The sequence below is a fragment of the Theobroma cacao genome, chromosome 2 (genome assembly GCF_000208745.1).
Source record: "Theobroma cacao cultivar B97-61/B2 chromosome 2, Criollo_cocoa_genome_V2, whole genome shotgun sequence".
Classification (NCBI taxonomy): Eukaryota; Viridiplantae; Streptophyta; class Magnoliopsida; order Malvales; family Malvaceae; genus Theobroma; species Theobroma cacao.
Genome location: NC_030851.1, coordinates 34575703 through 34601041, shown reverse-complemented (window position 1 = coordinate 34601041; position 25339 = coordinate 34575703). Strand labels below are relative to the sequence as shown.

The window sequence follows — 25339 nt, the reverse complement described above, 5'->3', positions numbered from 1 at the left end:
AACTTTGATTCCTAGTGAAGCATAATAGGCATCAAAGTTCTTTGATGTAAATTCACTAGCATAATCCATTCTTATACTATTGATTGGAAAATCAAGGAAATGTGTCTGGAGCTTTATAATCTGTGCAAGTAAACATGCAAAGGTGACGTTGCACATAGATAACAGGCAAACATGAGACCATCTGCAGGATGCATCCACTAGTATCATGAAATGTCAGAACGACTCACTGCAAAGGTGACGTTGCACATAGATAACAGGCAAACATGGGACCATCTGTAGGATGCATCCACTAGTATCATGAAATGTCAGAACGACTCACTTGCCAGTTGTATTGGTCCATAAATATCACCCTAGATTCTTTATAAGAATTAAGGGGATTCAAGATTCATTTTTGTCATAGAAGGTTTAGTAATGAGCTTTCCTTGTGAACAAGTTTCACAGGTATAATCTTTAAACAACAAAACGTTTTTATCCTTTAAAAGGTGCCTTCTAGTATTTTGGATTATCTTATGCATTATCTAGCTCCCGAGTGACCTAGGCAATCATGCCAAAGTCCGAACCCATCAAGATTTACCAATTTTCAAGACATGTTAGTGTCGGATTCAATAGCTCTAATGATGACACAATACAATCCTATAGTTGAAGCTTCTAGCTTCTCATGGATGGTTTTATGGCCTATCTTATAAGAAGTGATGCAAAGACATTCCTTATTTTGCTCATAAATTGTCTCAAGATGCTACCGATTATGGAGTATATCTTTGAAGCTAAGTAGACTCCTCTTTGATCTATTGCTTAGCAATTCATCCTATATATGCAAGGTGGTGCCATTTGATAGAACAATTATGGCATTTTTGAAGCTATCAATAATCGTAACGGGACTTGATATTGTATGGCCATTTACCTTATACAATGTTACACTCGAGAAAAAGTGGTTCCACAAAGTATGTTATGTGCCGTTGCACTATCAAGCAAACAGACATCTTACGTTTTCTCGGTGATTCTCATTAGCACTTGTATTGACAACTTCAGATGTCAAGTATTATGGAAATTTGCAAATTAGTCATGAGATTGAAAAAATTTCCAATAACAAATATGGAATGAATTTCATAATAATTTTTATTAAATAATCATCTTGTTTTTCCTTGGGAATAATCAACCAAGGGCAATACATTCAGAAAAAAAAAAGAAAAGCAGTAAAATCCTCAAACCTTAAGTCTTGGTTGTTCTCCACAATCTGATGCCTTATTTTGGTAATCAGGATCCTCGAAGAAATCAAAGACTTCCAAGGATGTTTTTGCTTCTACAAAAGCAGGGGGAGTCATTTCAACGGAGGTATTATTAGCCTCAACGTTAGTCATAGCAGTAGGATTCTCAATGGCTTGAGTTTCAACACGCTTGCTCTTATCCTTTAGGGATTTTTGGTATAAATAAGCAAAATGCTTTGGCGTACGACAGGTATGCGACCAGTGTCTAGCCATGCCACAATGATGGCAGACACTTTCATCATGCTTTTTTTTAGGTTTTTAGCCCTTGCCATGACTCGAGCCAAGATTGGATTGCTTAGGGCGATTAAACTTCTTGCCACCGCAACGTGGGTTATGCCATTGCCTGCGATCAAGACCTTTAAATTGGCATGTATTCTTACTAGAGCTAGTATTTGCTTTAGGCATTGCTTTCAAGCCAAGAGGACTAAGATCATGGTTCTTGAGCAACAGTTCATTAGTCTGTTCGACAGTTAGGATGACATAAATCAACTTCGAGTATGTCTTAAATTGACGCTGTCGGTATTACTGTTGCAAATGCCAGATAAATATTGAGTCTTCAGGCTCTCATGCAAATGATGATGAAGGAAAATAAGTGCATGCGCCTTATCTTTGTCTTTTGCGTTCCTGTCTTTAATAAGTGCATTAACAAGAACTTGCCCTTGGAGATGTATCTCCACATCAAGGCACTGGGATAGATAGTTACTTCCACTCACTTCTAGGATGTGGAACTTGGACATTTTTAATGAGATAGTTCAAAAGTGACAATATGGATCAATTGAGGGGGAATGATTATGGACTATGCACTATACTCATTTTTCCTTATGATCGGTTTTTGCCCCACTGGGTTTTTATAAAGATCAAATTGGTGGAACTGCTCCACCAGAAAATCCACCTTCTTTATGCCTTTAAGGGACCAGTAAAAGTCCACAATTATGCTCCAGAAGTCACACTCATACCCATTATCCTTGAAATTTTAGATTGGTGTAAGTATGTAAAACCCCATCAAATCTATGTATATATGATTCTGAACCTGGATTTGTCAAGGTGCTATAACAAAATGGGTCCTTGGACCTTGGTGGTTTTTCTTGTTTTTTTTTTTTTTATTATTATTATTGTCATCTTCTCTTATACCCTCCCCTAGGCCTTAATTAGGTCTAGGTTTAACCCCTCCCAATTGGTAGCCTACTAGCTAGTTACCGTTGCACTTGTTTCTTATTTGTAAGAGATTTGTTTATCTACAAGATTTAGCTTCAAGACATCAAGATGTTGAAACAATGGCTTCCGTTTTAATGCAATTATTATGACTTGAAATGACGATCTCTTAGCTAATTGCTACTGACCTAATTTATTAGGTCGATGGCTTTGAAGCCCTAACTCTTTAATATATATATATAAAAGCAAACATTTAAACTATATGGGTCTGATCTAAAGGAGAATGATGGAACAGGGCTAGCTATAGATCAGATTCAATTCTCTCTGTCTAAAGCTATAGTCCCAACCTCAATTAGTCCTTTTATTGTCATTGAGGATATGAATCTTCTGCAAATTGAAACTTGAAACCAGAAACAGCAACATCCCATTGCCGTTTCTTTTACTTTGCTAAAGAAGAAGAACAACAGTAGTACTACTAAATTAAAGAGGCAAGGATTTTAATTACAACTATTTATTTATGTACTTAATATCATCACTGCTAAAACTTATCTTAAAATTCAATGAAACCCAAAAGAAAATTGCCTCTTTAGTAAAATACGAAAAAAAATGATTCGATCTATGATCTTCTCATGATGTTTGCAACTATACGTCTGGTTGCTGCAAAAATATATTAGCTAAGTTTCAATCAAGAACTCATATGACTCTATAACTAATATAAGCTTTAAAATATGTAAAAATGCATTAAAAATAAATTATTGCATAGCATTATATTCCATTCATAATATTAAGTAAATTCCAAAATTTTATATTGTCATGAAACTATTATTTTGACTGGTTGCAAAAGGAGGAAAAATCCTCTTTATAATAATTTTTCAATCGCAAATTAATAGTAACATCTATCTTCTAAAACACATTTTTTAATAGTTTTTTATTTAGAAAAAAGAGAAATTTCAATCCAATTTTTTTAATAGGATATACATATAGCAATTATTGATTCAATTACTTGGTTTTTCCTTCTAGTGTCTTTTGAAAAACTCAAATCAATCATACATTAATTGTCTACTTTTATTCAAGAAAAAAATCTCATCAAAAAAATTTATTCAAGAAAAAAAAATCTTACATTAATTAGAATAGGTCTTCTCTATAGGACTATTTCTTTTTATTATTATTATTAGAAGATTTGCTTTTGTATATTTATATATTTATATTAGATTAGGTAATTAAACATCTAATAAATCTATTTTTTTGAAAGGTAATGATTCATTAAAAATCCAAGGAATAAATCAATCTATAACTTTTGACCTTTTGAAAGAATTAGAGTAAAATTTTTCTTAGCATTTGTCTTCTTCTAGCTAGATTCAAGATGATGGAGACTTTCATTTTTATTCACACAGATAGAGAAGTGTCAGACAAACGTGCGCTAATCTCAGCAATTCACTCCTTTTCACTACTCAAATTCAACACCTCGATCTTAATGTTTCCTTGTAAAATCATTGACTTTTCTCTCTTTCTTTCTTTCTTTCTGTTGATGAACAATTTGTAATTGCTTTTCTCTTTGACTAATCCATATTTTACAGAAAGAAATCATTTAATTTAGCAACTAATCCATACTTAAATCTATTAATGATCTAAACTAATGGATCAAGCACCAACATCTCCCTAACACCAGATCTTTAAACAGAATCTTTAATGGTGGCATTCATAATTATGTGCACCCATTTTTGTCTCATTCTCAATTTGTAACACCACAAAACTATTGATACTTAAAATCTCAACTATAATCATACATTTGCTAAAAGGTACTTCCCTTTTCACTTGTTTAAATCATTTCCCGGTGCTTTCTTCTTAAAAACATGTGCAAATTCATGTGCTTCCAGTTTAGAAATTAAAATTTGATTCTTAATGTGTCCTTTTGCAGTTTGGGTTGTGGTAATAATTTGATTCAGGTATACTTTTCTTGATGAAGCTGGAAAGGTTAATTGGTCTTTGAAAGTTTGTTGATCGACTAAACTCTAGCTTCTGCATGAAATCTCTTGAGATAAATGACATAGATTTTATTGCATTTGATTAATAGGTTGAAAAGTAATTTTTAATCATAGTTCTTGATCAAGCATTTATCCCTTAGATTATGGACTTAATTATACCTGACGATTTACGAATATAGACATATAATTTAATTTTAGACACGTGTCCATGATTAAAGGATTTTGAATCGTATATATTGAAATTTGTGTGAATATAAAAATAAAAAGATAAACTTTTAGTTTTATTTTTATCCCAACGTAATCAATATGGTTTTTCTTACTTAAATTAAGATATTTTATTTGTAAAATTGGGCTCGCGATCCTAAATAATGAAAGCTTTAAGGTCAAATTATACAATTAGTCTATGTATATTAGTAAAGTGGTGGATTCAATCCTTATAATAATTTGTGAAATTGAATTCTTATATTTTTCAAAATTGACAATATCAGCTCAATGTGGTAAATTTTTTTTTGTTATTTATATTGATATTATGTTTTCTTACTGATTTGACATTTAATCTGATGATATGATAATGATAATGTGATATTTCACAAATGATGTAATAGTAGTGTTGATATAATATGACCAAACACTAACATGAATTTTATAAGTATGGACATGAAATTATCCAAAGTGAATTAATGATTTAAAACAGATTTGAACAAAAATATACAAAAAATATAAATAGGTTTATAAGATTTAGGAAAAAAGTGTTGTAAGATAGAAAAGAATTAAATTTTTGTGATCCATAATTTAAAGCAATGAAAAAAATATTATGAACTAGATAAAAAAAATGTCACATTATTATATTCAATACCACATCAATAAGAAAATATCATAACAACATAAATAATAAAATAGTTTTAACATATTGAACTCGTTGTCAACTTTGGAAAGTATATGACTCGATTTTCACAAATTATTGTATAAAAACTAAATCTACCACTTTGTTAGAATACGTAGACTAATTATATAATTTAATCAAACTTTAATATATAGTGTGACAAGTTCTTGTCCCGGTTTCTTGACCTTGATTGATTATCATAAATATTAATTAAACGTAGCACTCATAGTGTTTTAGTACAAAACTAAGATAACATTTTAATTTGATATGGTTTGAATATATAATAATTTAATCAAATAATTTTTATTTTATGATCAAATTCGAAGAAATATCGACGAGTCTCGAAAAGGAATAACTAAATTTAATACAGGGATGAGTAACGGAACAGGGCATTGATTTGAGTACTCAAGATTGGGTCTTCTATCTACCAACTACCAAGTGATACTTAGCTTCAAGACAAGAACATTAAAATGTTAAATGCGGCAGACGCCCTTGTTTGACCGACATCAATGCACCATAAACATGATTTGCACGTTGGTATATTTGTAAAAAAATATTTATTAAAATTTTGAAAAGATCACATTAAAGTGTTTGATTTGAAAACATTTTATTAGAATATAGTGTTAATTTACAGAATTATTCTTGTATTTCAAAATATAAAGTTTGATAAATTTACCATTTTTTTAATGTAAATTTTTAAGTTTTCAAATTTTATCCCTTAAAATAATGAATAATAAGATGAAAAATAATATAATATTTGAATAATAATTAATTAAATTTTGACATATATGAAGTTGTTAAATTTTTATTTTTTGTAGTTAATACCTAGAACTATTAAAAATAATTACTTTTCTTATAATAATGCCTAGAACTATTACAAAAATAATAAAAATCATTTTCCAAAGAGTTTTCTGAATTTTTTGTTAATGAACTTCTTTAGCTAATGATTTTTCACTTTTACTTTGAAAATAAATAGCAAATGTTTTAATAATATTAGTGATATTGATATTTTGTTTTTTACAATCAGTTTCCTCTTAAATGATATTGGTAATGATTATATAGGTAAATAATGAAAAAAAAAATATTGTAAGTATATATGAATGATAGGGCTAGGGCTAAATTAGGAAGACAAACATAGTTAACATAATGTTTTTAATTGATTTTTTAAATCTTTATTAAAATGGTGTATAATTATTTCTAGACACGTGTCCATGATTAAAGTTTTACCTGTTAAAGGATTTTGAAATGTATGTTTTTGAAATTTGTGTGAATATAAAAATGAAAGATAAACTTTTAATTTTTTAATTTTTTTATCCTAATGTGATCAACATGATTATTTGTTACTTAAATTAAGAAATTTTTTTATTTGTAAAATAGGTCCCGTGATTTTAAACAGTACTGAAAGCTTTTAGATATGAACCTGTTTGGTCCGGCTTTTTTCTAACTTAAAAGCTATTATGAAACTTTTATGAAAAATAATAACTTTTAAAATTAAGTTAAAGTTGTTTGATAAATTTCATTTTATAAGTTCTTTTTTATAAATTATAATTTTGATTAAAATTATTGTAAAAGGTATTTCTTTTTTTGAGAAAGTAATATTGTAATTATCTTTAACAGATGAGGATATTTTTGAAACAAAAATAAAAATTCTATTGCCTTTTTAAAAGAAGAGAAAAAAAAGCTCATCACATGAGCTTTTCCTCAAGATCTTTTTTTCAAAATTTTATTTTTTTAAAAAAAGTAACTTATTTTAAGAGCTTTTTAAAATTTATATTTGACCTAACTTTTACTTTTAAGAAATAAGTAAGTTAAAAAAAATCCAAGTCAAACAAGCACATAGTGTGACAAAGCTTTGCCCCAACTTCTTGCTCTTGATTAATTACCATACAATACTAATTATATGTAGCATTCTCAGTGGTGTACTACAAAATTACGATAATATTTCAATTTGATTTGAATATATACTAATTTAATCAAATAATTTTATTTTATTTAATGAAAAGATATTGACGGGTCTTGAGGAGGAATAGTGAAGTAGGGCATTTGTTTGAGTACACAAGGTTAGCTCTGCCTATCTACCAAGTAATACTTAGCCTCAAGGCCAAGGGTGTTCAAATGCGGCTTAAGCCCTTGTTTGCCGCGAGATCTATGGACCATATGGACATGATTGTAAGTTGCTACAGCGAGTGGGTGAAGCCATTTTTAAGAAACTTTCCTTTTTTGGGAAGGAGGGGGGCAGTAGCTAATAAAAGTACATTGCAAAATCTTGTGGACAAAAGTAAAACCACATGTAATTAGAATAAGGGACAGCATGAACCTGTACTCACAGTGCAAAGGACTCCTAAACTGGCTACTACTGCTCTTCTTTTTCTTTTTCAAATCCACTTGTTTCCAAAGTATTATCATTTATAGCTTACTACATTACATTACTTCTTTACTAATATATTAATATAAGGAGATTTATTGGATTTCTAACTACAAAACAAAGAATAGTTCTTTTTATCCTTTCAACGCTTTTTTTTTTTTTTTTTGTTGGAGTATCTGTTTGAGAAGGAACCTAGTAATAGTATGACTATATTTGAGTAGATTTGTTTTAAGCATATATTTAAGCATTATATGACAATGAATTTGATATTCTAAAGCTATATTGCCAAGAATCTCCTTGGACCATCTTGTGGACTTTAGGTGGCATAATATTTTTTTCCAAGGGTTCACTAGAAAATTTAAATTGGAAAAATATTCCACTATTTAATATAGGCGCCTATATCTTATTCGATATCTTTGTTTTATTGTCAATGGGCCTTTTGCAAGGAAGTCTGTTTTAAAGTCCTATAATAATTAATTGGGTACAGTCTTCGGGCAGGCCTAGCCTGGCCCAGGATTAGTTAGATTTGGGTTCTAGCTTCGAAGTTGCTCCTTTGATTTTTAATATTATTTTTTAGTAAAATATAACATTACAATTTTCAATTAAAAATAAAAGTAAAACATATTAACTTTCACTATCCTAATAATTATATCTTAGTTTTTAAAATAAATACTCTGTTTAAAAAAATATTTTCATTGAACATATAAGTATTGCTTTTAACCAATCGTTAAAATTTTTATTAATTTATAATGTGATAATATTTTTAAAATAAATAAATTTATTTTTATTAATTTTAAATTTATTATTATATATTAATTTTTTTCTTTTTTCAAAAAAAAATTTCGTTTGACCACTTGCAGTCGGTCTAAGAAAAAAAAAAGTGAAAACAAAATATTTTAAATATTTTATAAAAATAAAGTTTCAACACCTAGCATATGTTTTGTCTGGTTTGCGGTCTTCCTCTGCAACATTTCTTCTTTGTTTTTTTGGGGTTGGGCACGTTGAGCTTCGATCATTGGTTGGTGAGAGTCAGCTTTCATTTTGTTTGTTTATTTATTTTCTCGGATTGTCGAAGCGGTGGCTAATGGGTTGTTACTAATAAAACTCGTACGTAAGTAATTATTTTATCCCATAAAATGGCAGTGGTTTGTACAAAATGATAGTAAATGCAAATGGAAAAAACAAGGCTCCTCTTCCTATTGAGCCCAATATTAAGATTTTATTTTGATAAATTTCTAAGCATTTAGTTTTCTCATTGAATGAGGTTAATCGTCTCTGTTATCATTTAATCTAACCTGTTTTTAAGCTAAAATTGCAATAGAAACCACCAATCTGGGCGTGGCTCCAAATTCCCAGAACACATTCTAAGCTAGAAGTTCGGCCTGCCACTCTCTGTCTCTCATTTCATCATCATCTGAGGGAGTGGCAATCAGTTTGAGCACAGTTCCAACTCCAAGGCAAGAACTTTTTCTCCCCTGAATTATTTCAGCATTTTCATTTTGGAAAATACAATTGTACTTCTTATCTAATTTCTTGAACCGTATTTCATGGCTTTTAGCATCATCGTCATCATCTGCTTAAAGTTATTTGATCGAATCTCAGATTTTGTTTTCAAGATTATGGAGTTCTCTGCCATTGTTTCTCAAACAGATAACATTTAGCTTTTGTTTTTTCTCTTGGTGTTTGACTCTAATTAAAAAGTACTAATCTTTTTTTTTTTCAAATAATTATCTTGATTAGTACGAGTGTTGGTGGTGGAGGGGAAAGCTGGTGGGCACTGAATTTGAAAGAAGAAGTGCTATAGAATTAAAAGAAGAATGAGACTAACCCCAAGAGAAGTGGAGAAGCTAGGCCTTCATAATGCAGGGTACCTTGCCCAGAAGCGTCTGGCGCGTGGGCTTAGGCTCAATTATACTGAAGCTGTTGCTCTCATAGCCACTCAGGTAATTCCTCTACTTTGGTTTATCTGTTTAAATCTGTATGCGTATATATGTGTATAAATATACGTATAAATATACGTATTAATAGACAAGTATTAATATATAAGTTACTATGTATATTTTCATGAATGAAATTTGTTTTCAAAGTAATTATTTACTGGCTGCTGTTTATACTAGTTTTTCTAAGCTACTCATTCATTCTTAGATTCTGTTGAGCTTTCTCCCTGAATGATATATAGCAGTATGCGTTTGCTATGGTTTTTTTTTTAAAAATTAACAAAATTACGTGTATTATTATGCAATTGATAATGTCATGCTTCAGGATATTTAGTTTATGTGTCTACATAGAGTGGAGTANGGGGGGGGGGGGGGGGGGGGGGGGGGGGGGGTGGGGTGGGGGGGGGGGGGGGGGCGGGGGGGGGGGGGGGGGAATTGAGGGCATGTAAAACATTTAAAAAATGGTTGAAAAAAAAAAGAGCTTTCATATCCCTCTTCATATGGTTTCCAAGTAGATTCTGGAGTTTGTTCGTGATGGTGACAAGAATGTGGCAGAATTGATGGACATTGGGCAACGACTTTTAGGAAGGTATGAAGCCATTTATCATGTTTTCTTTGTTTCTCATAAGAAGCTTTGTTCAATGGTGTGCTTTAAAGAAATAGTAATAATAAATAAAGTTTAAAACAGGAAGCAAGTTCTTCCAGCTGTTCCACATTTGTTGGATTCTGTTCAGGTATTATGCTTCACTACTCATAGCTGACATTGAATTTTCCTTTTCAATTCGTAAAGTTGGTGTATAACCTTTTTGCTAAAAGAATTTGCAGCTTGCCTAGTGATTACCTCTGCAGTTTGTATATAAGAAAGCGCATCAGATGGAGTTTGAATTCATTTGTTTGTTATTATGACCCCTTTTTTTTATCAGAAATGTGGTCGCTCTTAATTTGTATTTCTATCCATCACCTCTGAATTATATTTCTAGTTGCTTGTTAACCTTAGCAGTTTAAGGCTATACATTGTTTCATGTGTTATAACTTTAGGAGCGTGGTTTCTGCATAAACTTGTTTGTTCTTTTCAACCCTATAATGAATGATTTGAAAAGCTTGAAATAGAGTGCATGGAGCATCATTGCTGGACTTTCTCAGCTTATTTCCTAAAACTCTTTTTCAGTCAAAAACAGCAGGTCCACAAACTGATAGTAATTTTAATGTAGGTTGAAGGGACATTTCCTGATGGAACAAAGTTAATCACTATTCACGGTGCAATTGCTAGTGAAAATGGAAACCTGGAGCTTGCTTTACGTGGCTCTTTTCTACCTGGTAAAGGTTTACCTTAGGTCATTTGTTTTGGAAATACTTACTAGAAATATGGGTACCATGGTTTCTGTTATTATGAAAATATCTTCCTTAGCAGAGTGACTTATCACGAAGATGTTTAGCATGCTTGACCTCAGATTAAAGAACAGGGCTCAAGCTCGAAGTACATTCATCTCTATATACAATCCTTTTTTTTCTCTTTTCTTTTTGGCTCCTATCTACCGGACTTTTTGAAATCTGCCAGAAAATATACAGTAATTAAGTCTTATGTAATACTAAACTTTTATACTTGAAGATTTTAGTGGATTATGCAGCTTATCTTGGAACTCTTACTGGCTTGTCATGCTTGTACCATATCAAAAGTCCGATGTGAACTAACAGAACATTGATAATGCAGTGCCTTCCCCTGAGAAATTTCTTGAAATGGAAGATAAAACAATTCCTGGTGACATGATCTTCAAAGGTGGGACTATTATGCTTAATCTTGGAAGGAAAGCAGTAAGTATCAAAGTGACTAACACTGGAGACAGGCCAATTCAGGTGGTCCAAACTTATCTGCTCTGATTCATATGATTTATTTTTCTTGTTGACTTGGACTAGTGGTAAACTTTTCAGTTCTTTTGTTTTACGGACCATTCTATTAATGTGTATCAAAGAATGTCCTAATTTCTTTATAGCTACCATATAACTATAATGGTCAAGCTAACCAATAATTCTTTGCTACTTTTCTGAGGAAGAATTGAAAGATCCTTTTGGTTCTTGTGTTAACCATTCAGCAGTTTTTCAGGTTGGAAGCCATTATCACTTTATAGAGGTGAACCCCTTCTTGGTTTTTGATCGTAGGAAAGCATATGGCATGCGCTTAAATATACCAGCAGGAACAGCTACAAGATTTGAGGTTGAGCATTTTAACCTTCATCTGTTTATAAGCTTGTTGTTTGATTCATCCATTAATTGCAATTATGGCTATTCATGGATCATCCTGTGCAGATTAGTCTCTTTCTATTAAAAATTAACAGCAATACTCTCACATTATTTTTCAAAAACAGTGGTTCTTATTATCATTTAGTTAGGAATTGCCATTTTGCACCAGAATTGGTAAGAGACAGTAGATGCTGGTAGAGGAATCAATGATGTAGAGCAGGTTCTGATTTGTTTTAGTAAATTGGCAGTTATGAAACTGAGATGGTAGACACTGTGGTTTTGGAGGAAGCCTCAAGATTTATAATGATAAAAGTTCTTAAACTAAATTCTTCACTTGAAAATCGAATTGTAAGAATTTGGAAGGTAGCACTCTATGAAGACAAGAGGGTTGTTCTAAGTGTTATTATTACATTAGCAGACATAGCATTAGGATAAGAATTAATGCATAAACTTTTATGAAATGAACTAAAATAAATGTTTCTTTGGGGTATTCATGGTCTAAATCAGGACCGGCTCTTGATTTTTTTTTTTGAAAGAGAGGACCAGCTCTTGATTTAATCTACTCTATGCTTTGACTGAAACATGTTTTCCTTTGCCAGCCTGGAGAATGTAAAACTGTTGTGCTTGTCAGCATTGGCGGTAGGAAAGTGATCAGAGGAGGAAATGGTATTGTTGATGGTCCTGTTGATGATGCCAATGTTGAAATAGTGATGGAAACCATAAAGAGAGAAGGTTACGGGAATCTGGAAGATGCAAATGCTAGGTTTACAACTTTGGCTACAATTAGTGCTCTCTGTTTTAGTTCTGCTTCATGTCATCGAGAGGATTTCTTGATTAGTAAGCCTTGTCTACTTAAATAAGTGAATAGGAAAGTATTGATGCCTTGACTTTTTTTGCAGTGAAGGTGTCACCGGAGAAGATTCTGCTTTAAGCACAATAATTTCTTGCGAGAAATATGCTAACATGTATGGCCCCACTACTGGTGACAAAATTCGGCTAGGTGATACAAACTTGTATGCTGAAATAGAAAGAGATTTTGCTGTATATGGTGATGAATGTGTCTTTGGGGGTGGAAAAGTTATAAGAGATGGCATGGGTCAATCATGTGGGCATCCACCAGCTGAATCTTTAGATATTGCTATAACAAATGCTGTAATCATAGATTACACTGGTATTTTTAAGGCAGATATTGGTATTAAAAATGGCCTTATTGTTGCACTTGGGAAAGCAGGCAATCCAGATACCATGGATGGTGTTTTCCCTAATATGATCATTGGTGTAAGTTCTCTCGTATTAAAGCAGTACCCAGGGTATAATTAGCAGCGGTATTAATGGTTGATATTTAGACCTTCTCAACTCTCAGGTTAACACTGAGGTTATTGCTGGGGAAGGATTGCTTGTAACTGCAGGGGCTATAGACTGTCATGTGCACTTCATATGCCCTCAGCTGGTTCATGAAGCAATATCAAGTGGTAAGCTACACTGTCAGGCATACTTTAGGTAAAAGATGCTAGTTAAACATGCACACACACAAATCACACATATATTTTATATGCTTGCGTGTGTGTGTGTGTGAGAGAGAGAGAGAGAGAAGTAAAGGCACACAATGGTTAACTTATACCATCTTACCTCTGTATATTGGAGATTCTATATACCACATTGCTTTCTGAACTAGACTTCTGGAATGTATATGTTTTTCTTTGACAAGAATTCCCTCTTTGATCCCTGTCATTAGCTAGTTCAATTATAAAGTCTTGTACTTCCATTTGCCAAAGGAACTCTCTTGGCTTCATTGAAGGTTAGCACCACCGCTAGATCCCCAGTTCAAGGACCTTGCTTTGGTGGGATGGTCTTACATTCTGTTACCATCCTTTTCTCAATGTCGAGAGTACTGGAAAGAAAAGACTAGACTGCTATAAATTTTCCAGGAAGTATCCATCTTAGAGTAACTATAGTATTAAAAGAACATTATACACGCATATCTCAGCTGTGCAAGAATTGATTAAAGTTACTGAGAACACACATATCTCTCAGTTTGTGCCACAGTGTATGGGTAGTACACACTTTTACATATTTGAATATAGAAGTGACAGCAGATTGTATTTCTTGAAATGAGACATTGAGAAACCCTTCAGATCTTTCATTACCTTTGTGCAAACAGATCTTGCTAGATGGAATAGCATGTTCATGAAATTGGAAGTTGCTTCTTATATTGTTAATTGTAGCTAATACTTAAAGGCATCCTTTCTTTACAAGCATTGTAGCCATACCTGATTTGATTCCAGTTTGTTAGTGTTTTTTTCTATCAGCCACTCTTTGTACTATTAAACTTTCTTCTGGTTTTTGCGACCAATTCCACCAATCTTGGGCAGCATATTGGAATTTTCTTTTTAATATACTAAGGCAAAGACATAGTCCAAAATTTTCCTCTAATGGTTGAAACTATGCTGCATAACCATAATTTTTCAGGTCTATGTAGAGATTATATAAGAAATACACACATGAATTTGGAAATGCATGTCTGTAAAAAGTTTATGAACATAACATCAAGAAAACTTAATCAATAGAATCATACATCTTTAGTAAACAGTAATGTGTTATATCCTGAAACTTCCAAATTTATGTAGGCTACACAACATTAATAGGAGGTGGAACTGGACCTGCTGAAGGGACACGTGCAACTACTTGTACACCAGCACCATTACAGATGAAATTGATGCTGCAGTCCACTGATGAGTTCCCTCTAAATTTTGGCTTCACAGGGAAGGTATGCTTAAATTTGTTGCTTAATGTTTTTCTCATCTTTGTGTTTATCTATGCTTTAGCTGAAGGATGGACCTATCTTCTTCCTTGTCTAGCGTACACTGGATGGTTAGAGCTTCTAATTTCTGAAAGTTCCTCACTTCCCATCAATTTTGTTTTTCCACTTAGGGGAATGGTTCCAAACCTGATGAACTACATGAAATAATCAAGGCTGGAGCTATGGGATTGAAGTTGCATGAGGACTGGGGAACTACTCCTGCTGCAATAGACACTAGCTTGACTGTTGCAGAACAATTTGATGTACAGGTCAGAGAACAAGAATGAGAAATTCTTCTGAGCTTTACAAATTCTTTTATAATTTAACATTTTTAACCATACCAGCCTCCTCTTTTGATTTTGGCAGGTTAATATACATACTGACACCTTGAATGAATCTGGATTTGTGGAACATACAATTGCTGCATTTAAAGAAAGAACTGTTCATGCTTATCACAGGTATAAACTGCATGTCTCCCACCCCCACCCCAAAACAAACTCCCCAAAAAACATTTTCCAATTAGAAATGAAACATGGGCTTACCTGTGCTCATACTTCTGCTTTTTTTTTTCTTCCAATTTTTCTCTGAGTTTTAATTAATAACTTGAGTAATTAGTATCAGATACATAAAGAGATAACTCTGAATTACTAATTTCACTAAGGCTCTTTGGGATGCCTTGTGAAAGGGGCCTTAAAAGTCCAGAGTTCTTACTTTTATGAGTTCATTGAGCATGATTATCTTTCTCTTGTTTTAGAACAAGATAGATTTCTGTTGTATCTTAATTTTATTGGTTAACCAGTCAGGTTTAGCTCTTTGATGTCCATGATTGATATAATTTTGAGCAGTGAAGGTGCTGGTGGTGGTCATGCTCCAGATATTATCAAAGTATGTGGCGTTAAAAATGTCCTCCCCTCATCAACAAATCCAACACGCCCTTATACTTCCAATACTATAGATGAACATCTTGACATGCTGGTATGAGAAGATAAAAGTATTATATCTGCTGGATTTTGCCTGTCTGGTTCTCACGCATTCCTACCTTAGCAGATGGTTTGCCATCACCTGGACAAGGATATTCCAGAAGATGTAGCTTTTGCTGAATCAAGGATTAGGGCTGAAACAATTGCTGCAGAAGACATATTACATGACATGGGGGCAATCAGCATTATATCTTCTGATTCACAGGCCATGGGTCGCATTGGAGAGGTCTTCTTTGAATTTTACTTCTTTAAATCCTTGACATACTATGATTTCATTAGAAAGAGCTTGTGTTTGTAATTCCTATTGGTATGAAATGACTATCAAAATTGAAAACAACAAGAGACATCTCTTCTTGACTTGACTGTGACCACTTAGAATCGCTTAAAACCATGTCTGGTTATTCTGGTAAATAAAATAGCACTAATTTTAGGATGATGTAATCAACAAATCATTTGTGAAGGGTGAAAAGAGGAATATGGCACCAGACACAACTAATCCAAACTTTGCATAATGAGTCCTACCAAAAAGCCGGGCAGGAACACATGGGGAACACCTTATATTAGTCAACATATAACCTCACTTTCATCATGCCCAATTCTGAATACTGTGCATGCTTAACCTTCTATGTAGCATCTCATTTTGCATGTGCTTATACCTGACTGCTCAGATAGTTCCATGATCTATGGCTGGAATAAGTTGAATTCTTTCCTTACCAGGTGATAAGCAGAACTTGGCAAACTGCCCACAAGATGAAATCTCAAAGAGGGCCAATTGGTCCTAGCGGATCAGACAGTGACAATATAAGGATCAAACGTTATGTTGCAAAATACACCATAAATCCGGCTATTGCTAATGGGATTGCAGAATTTGTTGGTTCAGTAGAGGTATGCTATTTTTAACCTCTTTAAGACTTTAACTTTGTTTTCTTTTTATTATTTTGGCTTTATTTATGATTAGAAATTTCTTTGTGTCAACAATATATGTATCTGCAGGTGGGAAAGTTGGCTGATCTTGTTTTATGGAAGCCATCCTTTTTTGGGGCAAAACCTGAAATGGTAATCAAAGGTGGTGCAGTTACTTGGGCAAATATGGGAGACCCTAATGCAAGCATACCAACACCTCAACCGGTAAAATTTTATATGTTATTCCTAAAGAAGCAAGTGGATTCTGTGGCATATTTTAGTATTCTTCACTTTACATGTCATAACGTATGGAGCATAATGGGCATTAATTTCTTACACTCCTATCTTAAACGAAATGGATAAAATAAGGTAAAAACATGGATTAGTAGTTGCAATCTGCTTGAAAATGATTTGAAGTATTAGACACTGACTGTTAAACTAGTTTTTCACAGAAAAAACCTACTAAAAGTATCATGGCCTATCAAAATTCTTCTTCACATTCCTAAGTGATCTGCAATATTCAAATCTGTCTGAAAATTATTTATAAGCATTGTTGCTAGCTAATGCAATCATATTCAATTAAAGAAGCCCAAGTCAAGTTCACTTTTCATTGAATACGTGAATTGCCACAGGTTTTGTCAAGGCCGATGTTTGGAGCATTTGGCAAGGCTGGAAGTGCGAACTCCTTGGCTTTCATCAGCAAGGCATGAATCTCTCTTTCTCTCTCTGTTACTTTGTGTGTGTGTAGATATGATAAATAAGTAGAATTTAATTTACCCTTGCAAACAGGCTGCTTTAGATTGTGGAATCAAAGGGTTATATGGACTCAAGAAAAGGGTGGAAGCTGTTGGCAATACCAGAAGTCTGACCAAGCTTGACATGAAGCTCAATGATGCCCTCCCAATTATCACAGTGGACCCAGAAACATATACTGTGACAGCTGACGGTGAGGTCCTCACCTGTGCTGCAGCAACTACTGTTCCACTGTCTCGGAATTATTTCCTCTTCTAGGCTTCACTTTCACCATGTCTATACTTTTGGTTTTTGTTTTTTGAATTATAAGTATCCTAAGTATGGCCATTTGTAGCTGAGTTGCTTGCTCTTCCAAGTTTGCTGAAAACTTATGTTCTAATTATTTACATTTTAAAACCGTGCTTCTCAGTTTCTGGCATGACAAAAGATAATGTGCAAGCTTGGCTTGCTTGCTTTAAAAGCATCGTGGACAATGGTCGGAATCTGATGTAACCAAGCATGACATCAAGGCGTTTCAGTCTGACCTGATTATGAGCAGAACATTATTATTCCTTTTGTTTCCCGCATAAATAAAAAATCAAGCCATCAATGATCTTCCCAGGTTGTAGGTTGCATATATGCAAACACACATCCATCATTTTCACCTAGAGTTTCCGGATAAATCGCACGTAGCAAACCGATGATCCCTACTTCAACATGCGTCTCTACAAAAAGATGTAAATGCACCTCAAACTCAGTGTGGGAACATTTTAGCGTGAAATTCCTTTCAGTGTCAGCTGCACTAGGACACATTCTACAAACCTGTTAGTGCTCCATCCCGGTCCACCCCATTTTCTAGACGCATGGAAGCAATGGGACCACAACAGCACTGCCTACTTAATGGATGTCCATGTGTCAAAAAAGAAGGATCCTGGACCAGACTTTTTATCAGAGAAAATTTCCACTGTAGAAAATGTCTTGATCACGTGGTACTTGTACCAAACAAGGTAGACATGTACGTGACAATCGATCTATAACACTATCTCTCCATAGGCTCAAATACTCAAGATAACCAAAACATTCCCAGATTTTCCATTGCTCTCCAAACTAGTGGTGGTTTAGGGTTTAAACTTAAAACTTTTAACAAAATTCTTCTCCCCTTTTACCACATGAGTAAAACCAAATTAACAATAGATATGGTATCCAATCGAGATCACCCAAAATAAGATATATGGTAGGGTCTGTGCTGTTGGTTCTGAATTAAGATAATTTATGAATGTGGGAAAGCCAAAAAGGCAAAGTTTAATCTCCAAGTCTTCCAATCTAATATTATATGTGCAATGTGCATGTGCTGTGATAATGTATTACAAAGTACAAAATTAATATGAATGATTTAATATTAGGCCACGTGACCCTGCTAGATATCAACTTTCAATGTCCTGCTCTCCTTATCTATATCCTTTATGTTTACCAATGAATGGTTTGTCCACATGTGAGATGTAACTTTATATATATCCATTCAACATGTATTTTTTTAATAAATTAATAATATAATATTTAAATAAATCTTTAAATTATTAAAAAAATTTAAATAAAATTTTTTTATTACATTCAATCAAGTCTCTATATCTTTATTTTAAATTAAATAAATTTTTATAATTAATAATAGATTAATTATCATTAGTTAAAATACTACTTGTTATTTTATATTCACATGACATTAACACGACGATAATGTGAAAGGTGAAAAATGTCACATGATTATATTATTATGTCCAATTAACATATCACGTTATCATCGATTGTAATATGTTAGCATGTCATATCATTATCAATTATAATATATTAACATGCCACATCAAAATATAAAATAACAAATAGTATTTTGATTAAATCAATAATTAGTTATAAAGATATATTTGATTAAAAATAAAAATATAAAAATTTTATTTGACTCAAAATAAAAATATAAAATTTGAATGAATACAATAAAAGTAAAAGAATTTATTAAAATTTTTTAAATAATTTAAAGATTTTTTTGAATATTATGTTTAAATTAATTAGTTGGGAAGGATTAAAGTAGGCTAGATCAAGTATGGAGTGCTGAAATAATTCATCACGTGCGCAAACTCTTAGGAATATAAAGAAAAAAAAATAAAACTATTGTTTAATGGTTTAAAAATGGAAGGAGACAAGCGGCAAGAAGTAATTTTGATCTGGGGTTTTTGTTTTTTGGGCAGCCATATAAATCATATAATGAAACAAGCTCGAAAAGGTTTATGTTCTTATAACAGGAGACATCATCTTTTTTCTACTACTTTTTCTTTGTCATGTCATTTCATGCTCTCGTTGTCGAAGGACACAACCTTCATTTGCTGTTGCTCAAATCTTCAAATGATCAAATCCCCCACTGAAGATATTTTAAGGAGGGAGATAAGACGCTCCACTTAGTTTCACTGCTTGCAATTCTTTTCTCTTTTTTGGGGATTTATGAGGTGAGTCAAATTTGGTGATTATAATATATAATTTAACAGGATTAATATCAATATTGCATAGGATGCTTTTTTAAGCCTTTGGGCTTAAATCTTTTTGCTTGAATGTGACAACGTGAGAAAAGTAAAAAGGTGATTATCATTATATAATATTGGGTCAACATCACAATCATATTTCTTTCACACGTTAATCTTTACCATTTTCATATCCATCGACAGATAAGCAAAACAATATATGAAAACCCTAATTGTCCAGCTAGTCGAGATTTACTAATAACCACTTGTTTTAAGAGAAAAACACATTGTCTTTTTCTTAATGTGGGTTTCGTGACGAACTCATGCGTCAATTGTTTTATCGGAATACCCATCACGTTTCGCACGCCAACTTTCGCACTCGCTTTGTTCTATTTTCTGTTTGACTTCCCATGGACACAGTGACTGGTTTTCTACCCACTTTCAAATCCTCTATTGGACCGTGCTTTTCACGGACTTTGCATCGAGCGTCTGCTAAGCTTTTGACTGGTAATCTTTTAGTTGTACGTAACTTTTAGAGAACAGAGCCCTTTAGACAGATTACTAGAAAATGTTGATGATGTTAACACTCATTTAATTGAAGCAAAAGAAAAAAACACGTCAGCATCCAAGGAAGAAATATTAAAATCACGTCAGGCTCCGTTGGTGGCAATATCATTTCCGCTTGTTCCCTGTCTATAAAAGTTTTTTAAGGATTCTGATATTTGACAAACCAACAGAAAAATATGTTAACTTTGCAGCCACTGCCTTCGTTCAAGTCAAATTTCTCCGGATCTGCCCTCCGGCGACCTTCGCGGCTCAATGGGGTTCCTGGGCTGGTACAGTTCTCCTGGACTATAAGGACAAGGCACCTGGTTCGTGCTGTTATCAGTGATGACAAGGCCTTGGAGTCAGCAAAAAAGTCGTCATCAGTTGAGCAAAAAAACGTTGATGGGTCGTTGGCTTCTGGTTCTTCAGTTAAGGAAGTGAGGGCAGTTGTGACTATAAGGAAAAAGATCAAGGAGAAGATCACAGAGAAGATTGAGAATCAATGGGAACTATTCATTAACGGGATTGGTCAAGGGATCTTGATCCAGCTCATCAGTGAAGAGATCGATCCTGGTTTGTTTTGTTCATTTCTTGAACTGGAATCTGTCTTCTTCTTTTTTTTTCTTTCTGTTTTTTGTTCTCGTTTTCACAATTGGCACAGAAGTTACTTTGTTATGTGGCTTGACTGAGAGAAGACAATTTAGGATTTTGGTGTGGTTGACGTTTGAACTGCATTGTTAAAAGTATTAGGTTGTGGTAATTTTGGCTGATGATATGGCTGGGTGGGTCATCATTCAAATTATCAGTGATCAAGCTCTTACTATATAAAGCTTATATTTGTTTTTAATGTTAATCAAAATGCAAGTTCCTTTACCTAGTAGGAAAAAAAAGATTAAAAATTTATTTATTTCAACTCCTTATTCTCAAAAAAAAAAAAGAAGGTATTTGTCATATTTTTCTTTGATGCTGACGATCCTGCTAGGAATTTATATTTTGAATCTCCAATCAATTCTCTTACCGAGTGAAAGTGAAATGATCTGTTTTTGCAGTTACTAACTCGGGGAAGAGTGTAGAGACTTCTGTAAGAGGCTGGTTGCCTAAGCCTTCAGAGCATAGCCACATCCTTGAATATGCAGCTGATTTCACTATCCCATCTGACTTCGGTAAACCCGGGGCTGTTCTGATTACCAACCTTCATGGCAAGGAATTCCACTTGTTGGAGATTGTTATTCATGGTTTTGAAGAAGGCCCTATTTTCTTCCCTGCAAATACATGGATCCATTCACGGAATGACAATCCTGAAAGTAGAATTTTATTCAGAAATCAAGTAAGTATTTTGTACCAGAGTTTCCTGTTATTGTTCACTAAGAGGTTATTCAAGTAGGGGTTATTCAAACAGTGCCTCATTGTTATGAACAGGCACACTTACCATCACAAACACCACCTGGCCTTAAAGATCTACGACGTGAAGATTTACTGAGTGTTCGTGGTAATGGTAAATGCGAGAGAAAGGCTCATGATAGAATTTATGATTATGATGTGTATAATGATTTAGGCAATCCTGACAAGGATGAAGATCTTTCTAGGCCAGTTCTGGGTGGTGAGGAAAGGCCCTATCCTAGGCGCTGTAGAAGTGGCCGACCTCCTACAAAGACAGGTATTTTTGTTCGAAGTAATACTATGCTATTCTATGTGTTAAGGTTTTTATTCTGCAACACTAACATATAAATTGGTATGCTCTGTATTCGATGATGCATCTAGATCCACTTTGTGAAAGTAGAATTGAAAAACCCCATCCTGTTTATGTACCTCGGGATGAGGCCTTTGAGGAGATCAAGCAGAACACTTTCTCTGCTGGGAGGTTGAAAGCACTACTTCACAATCTTGTACCATCCATTGCTGCTACATTGTCGAGTTCAGATATCCCATTCACATGCTTTTCTGACATAGATAAGCTATACAGTGATGGTGTCATCTTGAAAGACGATGAGCAAAGAGAATTAGGCAACAATCTATTTATAGGCAATATGATGAAACAAGTTCTCAGTGTTGGCCAAAAGTTGCTGAAATATGAAATCCCAGCTATTATAAGAAGTAAGTACACTTCATTAATCCCTGCTTGCAGTTAGTTTTGTAAGTGAGACCAAATTGAGGCTCGTAGCTTATGCTTGCATTAGTATCAAGCCACATTTATACTTATTAAAATCATTCTTCATTAATGGAGCCCTATTTCATTTCTGCAATTTATCTTGGAACTTCTGTTTCCAGGGGACAGATTTGCATGGTTGCGAGACAATGAATTTGCACGCCAGACTTTAGCTGGGGTCAATCCTGTGAATATTGAGATTTTGAAGGTTATTTACATAGATATTTCGCTGTCTGTGTAGATTAGGCTTTACAATTGCTTCTTGGGAATCCTTAAGTTTGTTCAATTTTACAGGAATTTCCAATCCTTAGCAAACTAGACCCTGCCATTTATGGCCCTCCAGAATCCACAATCACAAAGGAATTGATAGAGCAAGAGCTCCATGGAATGAGTGTGGACAAGGTATTGACATCTAAAAGTGTTATTCCGTAATATGTTCACATGCCCTCCCCACTCCCCCACCCTTTCTTCTTCTCTTAGTGCTTCATTCGATGGGCATTCTTTTGATGACATGTTCATTACATTAAACCTAGAAGAATAGGAGTCCTATACTTTGCAATGGACATCCAATATTTACTGAGTGCTTTTACTTGTTTAAAGTTGGGGGTTTTAGGGCTGCTTCGTTTGTGCAACATCGGAGAATTTTAGTGACTGATTCCTGATTTTTTTAGTGGAACACTAAAGGATATCCATGGCATTGTCAACCCAGAAATATTTGTATCATATTACCTAGTTGGGTTTATCGTACAAGTTGAGCTAGTATACTAGTTCCTCCTTAAAACCATGTATGATTTTGAAAAATCAATTAAAAATTAATAAAATCATTTCTCACTCTCTAAGGTTGCTCTTTGGTATCTGATGTTGCAGGCTATTGAGGAAAAAAGATTGTTTATACTTGACTTCCATGACATGCTTTTGCCATTTATCAGGAGGATGAACAACTTACCTGGAAAAAAAGCTTATGCCTCCAGGACAGTGTTCTTCTATAGCAAGACTGGTATGCTGACACCAATAGCTATTGAGCTTTCTCTTCCTCCCACTCCTTCGTCATCTCGGAATAAATATGTTTATACTTACGGGCATGATGCTACAACACATTGGATTTGGAAACTAGCCAAAGCTCATGTTTGCTCAAATGATGCTGGTGTCCATCAGCTAGTAAATCACTGGTAAAACTTTAACAGCTTCAAAACCCCTGTGAAATTTTAAATTTGGTCGTATCTGATAAACTTCGATATTTATTATTTGAGACCTAGAATTTAGGGGGGAAATTAACATCAAACATGGTTACAGTTTGTAGTTCATGCATATTTTGTTATGTTGTTCATATAAAATGTTATGAGATGTACTACTTTAATATGGTGGTAACTTGGAAATTGTAGGTTGCGAACTCATGCTTGCATGGAGCCTTATATAATTGCAACTCACAGACAGCTTAGCTCAATGCACCCCATTTACAAGCTGCTTCACCCTCACATGCGCTACACGCTAGAAATTAATGCACTTGCACGGCAAAGTTTAGTTAATGGAGGTGGGATAATTGAGGCTTGTTTCAGCCCGGGAAAGTATGCCATGGAGCTAAGCTCTGCAGCTTATGAGAGTTGGCGCTTTGACATGGAAGCATTGCCAGCAGATCTCATTCGGAGGTAAGGTTATATTTTAACCTTGACCCTTAATTCTTAGATGCTTGTTCTTATTGAATTATCCCCATTTCAAAACAATAATAGATAATCGTGATAAAATTTTCAGGGGCATGGCAGTGGAGGATCCTTCAGTGCCTGGTGGCCTGAAGCTTGTGATTGAAGACTATCCTTACGCAGCAGATGGGCTGCTTATTTGGTCTGCCATCAAAGAATGGGTGGAATCCTATGTTGAACACTTTTATACTGAACCTAATTCTGTCACATCTGATGTTGAGATCCAAGCCTGGTGGGATGAGATCAAGAACAGAGGTAATTATGACAAACGGAATGAACCCTGGTGGCCTAAACTGGCCACCAAAGAAGACTTGTCTAGCATACTTACCACAATGATCTGGATTGCATCTGGTCAGCATGCAGCTATAAACTTCGGGCAGTACCCATTTGGAGGATATGTGCCAAACCGTCCCACCCTCATGCGAAAACTCATGCCACAAGAAACTGACCCTGATTTCGAGAAATTTATTCACAACCCTCAGCACACTTTTCTATCCTCTTTGCCAACAAAGCTTCAAGCAACCAAAGTGATGGCTGTTCAAGACACCTTGTCAACTCATTCCCCAGATGAAGAGTACCTGGGTCAAATGAACCAACTACACAGCAGCTGGATCAACGATCATGAAGTGTTGAAAATGTTCGAGAAATTCTCTGCTAAACTAGGGGAAATAGAGGAAACGATAAATAAAAGAAACAAGGATATCCGCCTTAAAAACAGAAGTGGTGCTGGCATTCCCCCTTATGAACTGCTGCTCCCTTCATCAGGTCCTGGGGTAACCGGTCGTGGAATACCCAACAGCATTTCCATCTAATTAACTTAGCTGTATCAAGGCCTTGGGAGTTGTGGACTTCTTGTGGTACTAGGTTTCTTTTATTGATGTTGCTACTGTCCCTTTGCTTTGTGCACAGCTCAGAGCCATACTTGTAAATTGCAATCATACCCAATAAACATTGTTAGAGCAAATTATGATCTGATGGGCATGTCAAATTGGGTGCCTACCTCTCTACCTCTCAATTCTATGATGTTCTCCTTTTTCAAAAAATAATTGCTGTAAAAATGTAGATTAAAAAATAAAATCATATTTTGTTTAAAAAATTAGATAACAGTTACAATTTATGTATATAAGCTGCATATATCAAAGTATAATCATCTTTCAGCTATTAAAGTCAAAATGGATGTTTATTTCCTTAGCCCAGTATTGC

At 34.1% G+C, this 25339-nt stretch overlaps 2 protein-coding genes across 7 annotated transcripts; both read left to right on the top strand.

Annotated features, from left to right (window-relative positions):
• LOC18609708 (urease) lies at positions 8594–17811 on the top strand. 5 transcript variants are annotated; one of them, XM_018116443.1, is made up of 21 exons: positions 8594–8672; positions 8972–9107; positions 9391–9593; positions 10103–10176; positions 10276–10321; positions 10799–10904; positions 11299–11441; positions 11689–11799; positions 12425–12588; positions 12725–12930; positions 13012–13103; positions 13189–13297; positions 14453–14592; positions 14757–14894; positions 14992–15083; positions 15471–15600; positions 15673–15831; positions 16323–16490; positions 16599–16733; positions 17141–17212; positions 17298–17811. In XM_018116443.1, exons 3-21 carry the CDS (start codon positions 9468–9470, stop codon positions 17517–17519), a joined length of 2433 nt encoding a protein of 810 aa, XP_017971932.1. In that variant the 5' UTR covers positions 8594–8672; positions 8972–9107; positions 9391–9467; the 3' UTR covers positions 17520–17811. The 5 variants fall into 5 exon arrangements, with proteins under 5 accessions (XP_017971932.1, XP_007045019.2, XP_007045018.2 ...); XM_007044957.2 differs by having other exon boundaries at positions 12725–13103; positions 17308–17811; XM_007044956.2 differs by having other exon boundaries at positions 12725–13103.
• LOC18609707 (lipoxygenase 6, chloroplastic) lies at positions 20418–25143 on the top strand. Of its 2 annotated transcripts, none has more exons than XM_018116352.1 (9): positions 20418–20866; positions 21343–21620; positions 21713–21950; positions 22055–22387; positions 22562–22647; positions 22734–22841; positions 23307–23608; positions 23822–24090; positions 24189–24433. In XM_018116352.1, exons 1-8 carry the CDS (start codon positions 20491–20493, stop codon positions 24087–24089), a joined length of 1989 nt encoding a protein of 662 aa, XP_017971841.1. In that variant the 5' UTR covers positions 20418–20490; the 3' UTR covers position 24090; positions 24189–24433. The 2 variants fall into 2 exon arrangements, with proteins under 2 accessions (XP_017971841.1, XP_017971839.1); XM_018116350.1 differs by having other exon boundaries at positions 20491–20866; positions 23822–24085; positions 24189–25143.

Coding starts and splice junctions, on each gene's coding strand:
- LOC18609708 (XM_007044956.2), top strand. CDS start 9,468: ATGAGACTAACCCCAAGAGAAGTGGAGAAGCTAGGCCTTCATAATGCA. Junction 16,734..17,140: donor GCATACCAACACCTCAACCG/GTAAAATTTTAT, acceptor GAATTGCCACAG/GTTTTGTCAAGGCCGATGTT. Junction 17,213..17,297: donor CCTTGGCTTTCATCAGCAAG/GCATGAATCTCT, acceptor CCTTGCAAACAG/GCTGCTTTAGATTGTGGAAT.
- LOC18609707 (XM_018116350.1), top strand. CDS start 20,491: ATGTTAACTTTGCAGCCACTGCCTTCGTTCAAGTCAAATTTCTCCGGA. Junction 22,842..23,306: donor ATGGAATGAGTGTGGACAAG/GTATTGACATCT, acceptor CTGATGTTGCAG/GCTATTGAGGAAAAAAGATT. Junction 23,609..23,821: donor CATCAGCTAGTAAATCACTG/GTAAAACTTTAA, acceptor TGGAAATTGTAG/GTTGCGAACTCATGCTTGCA.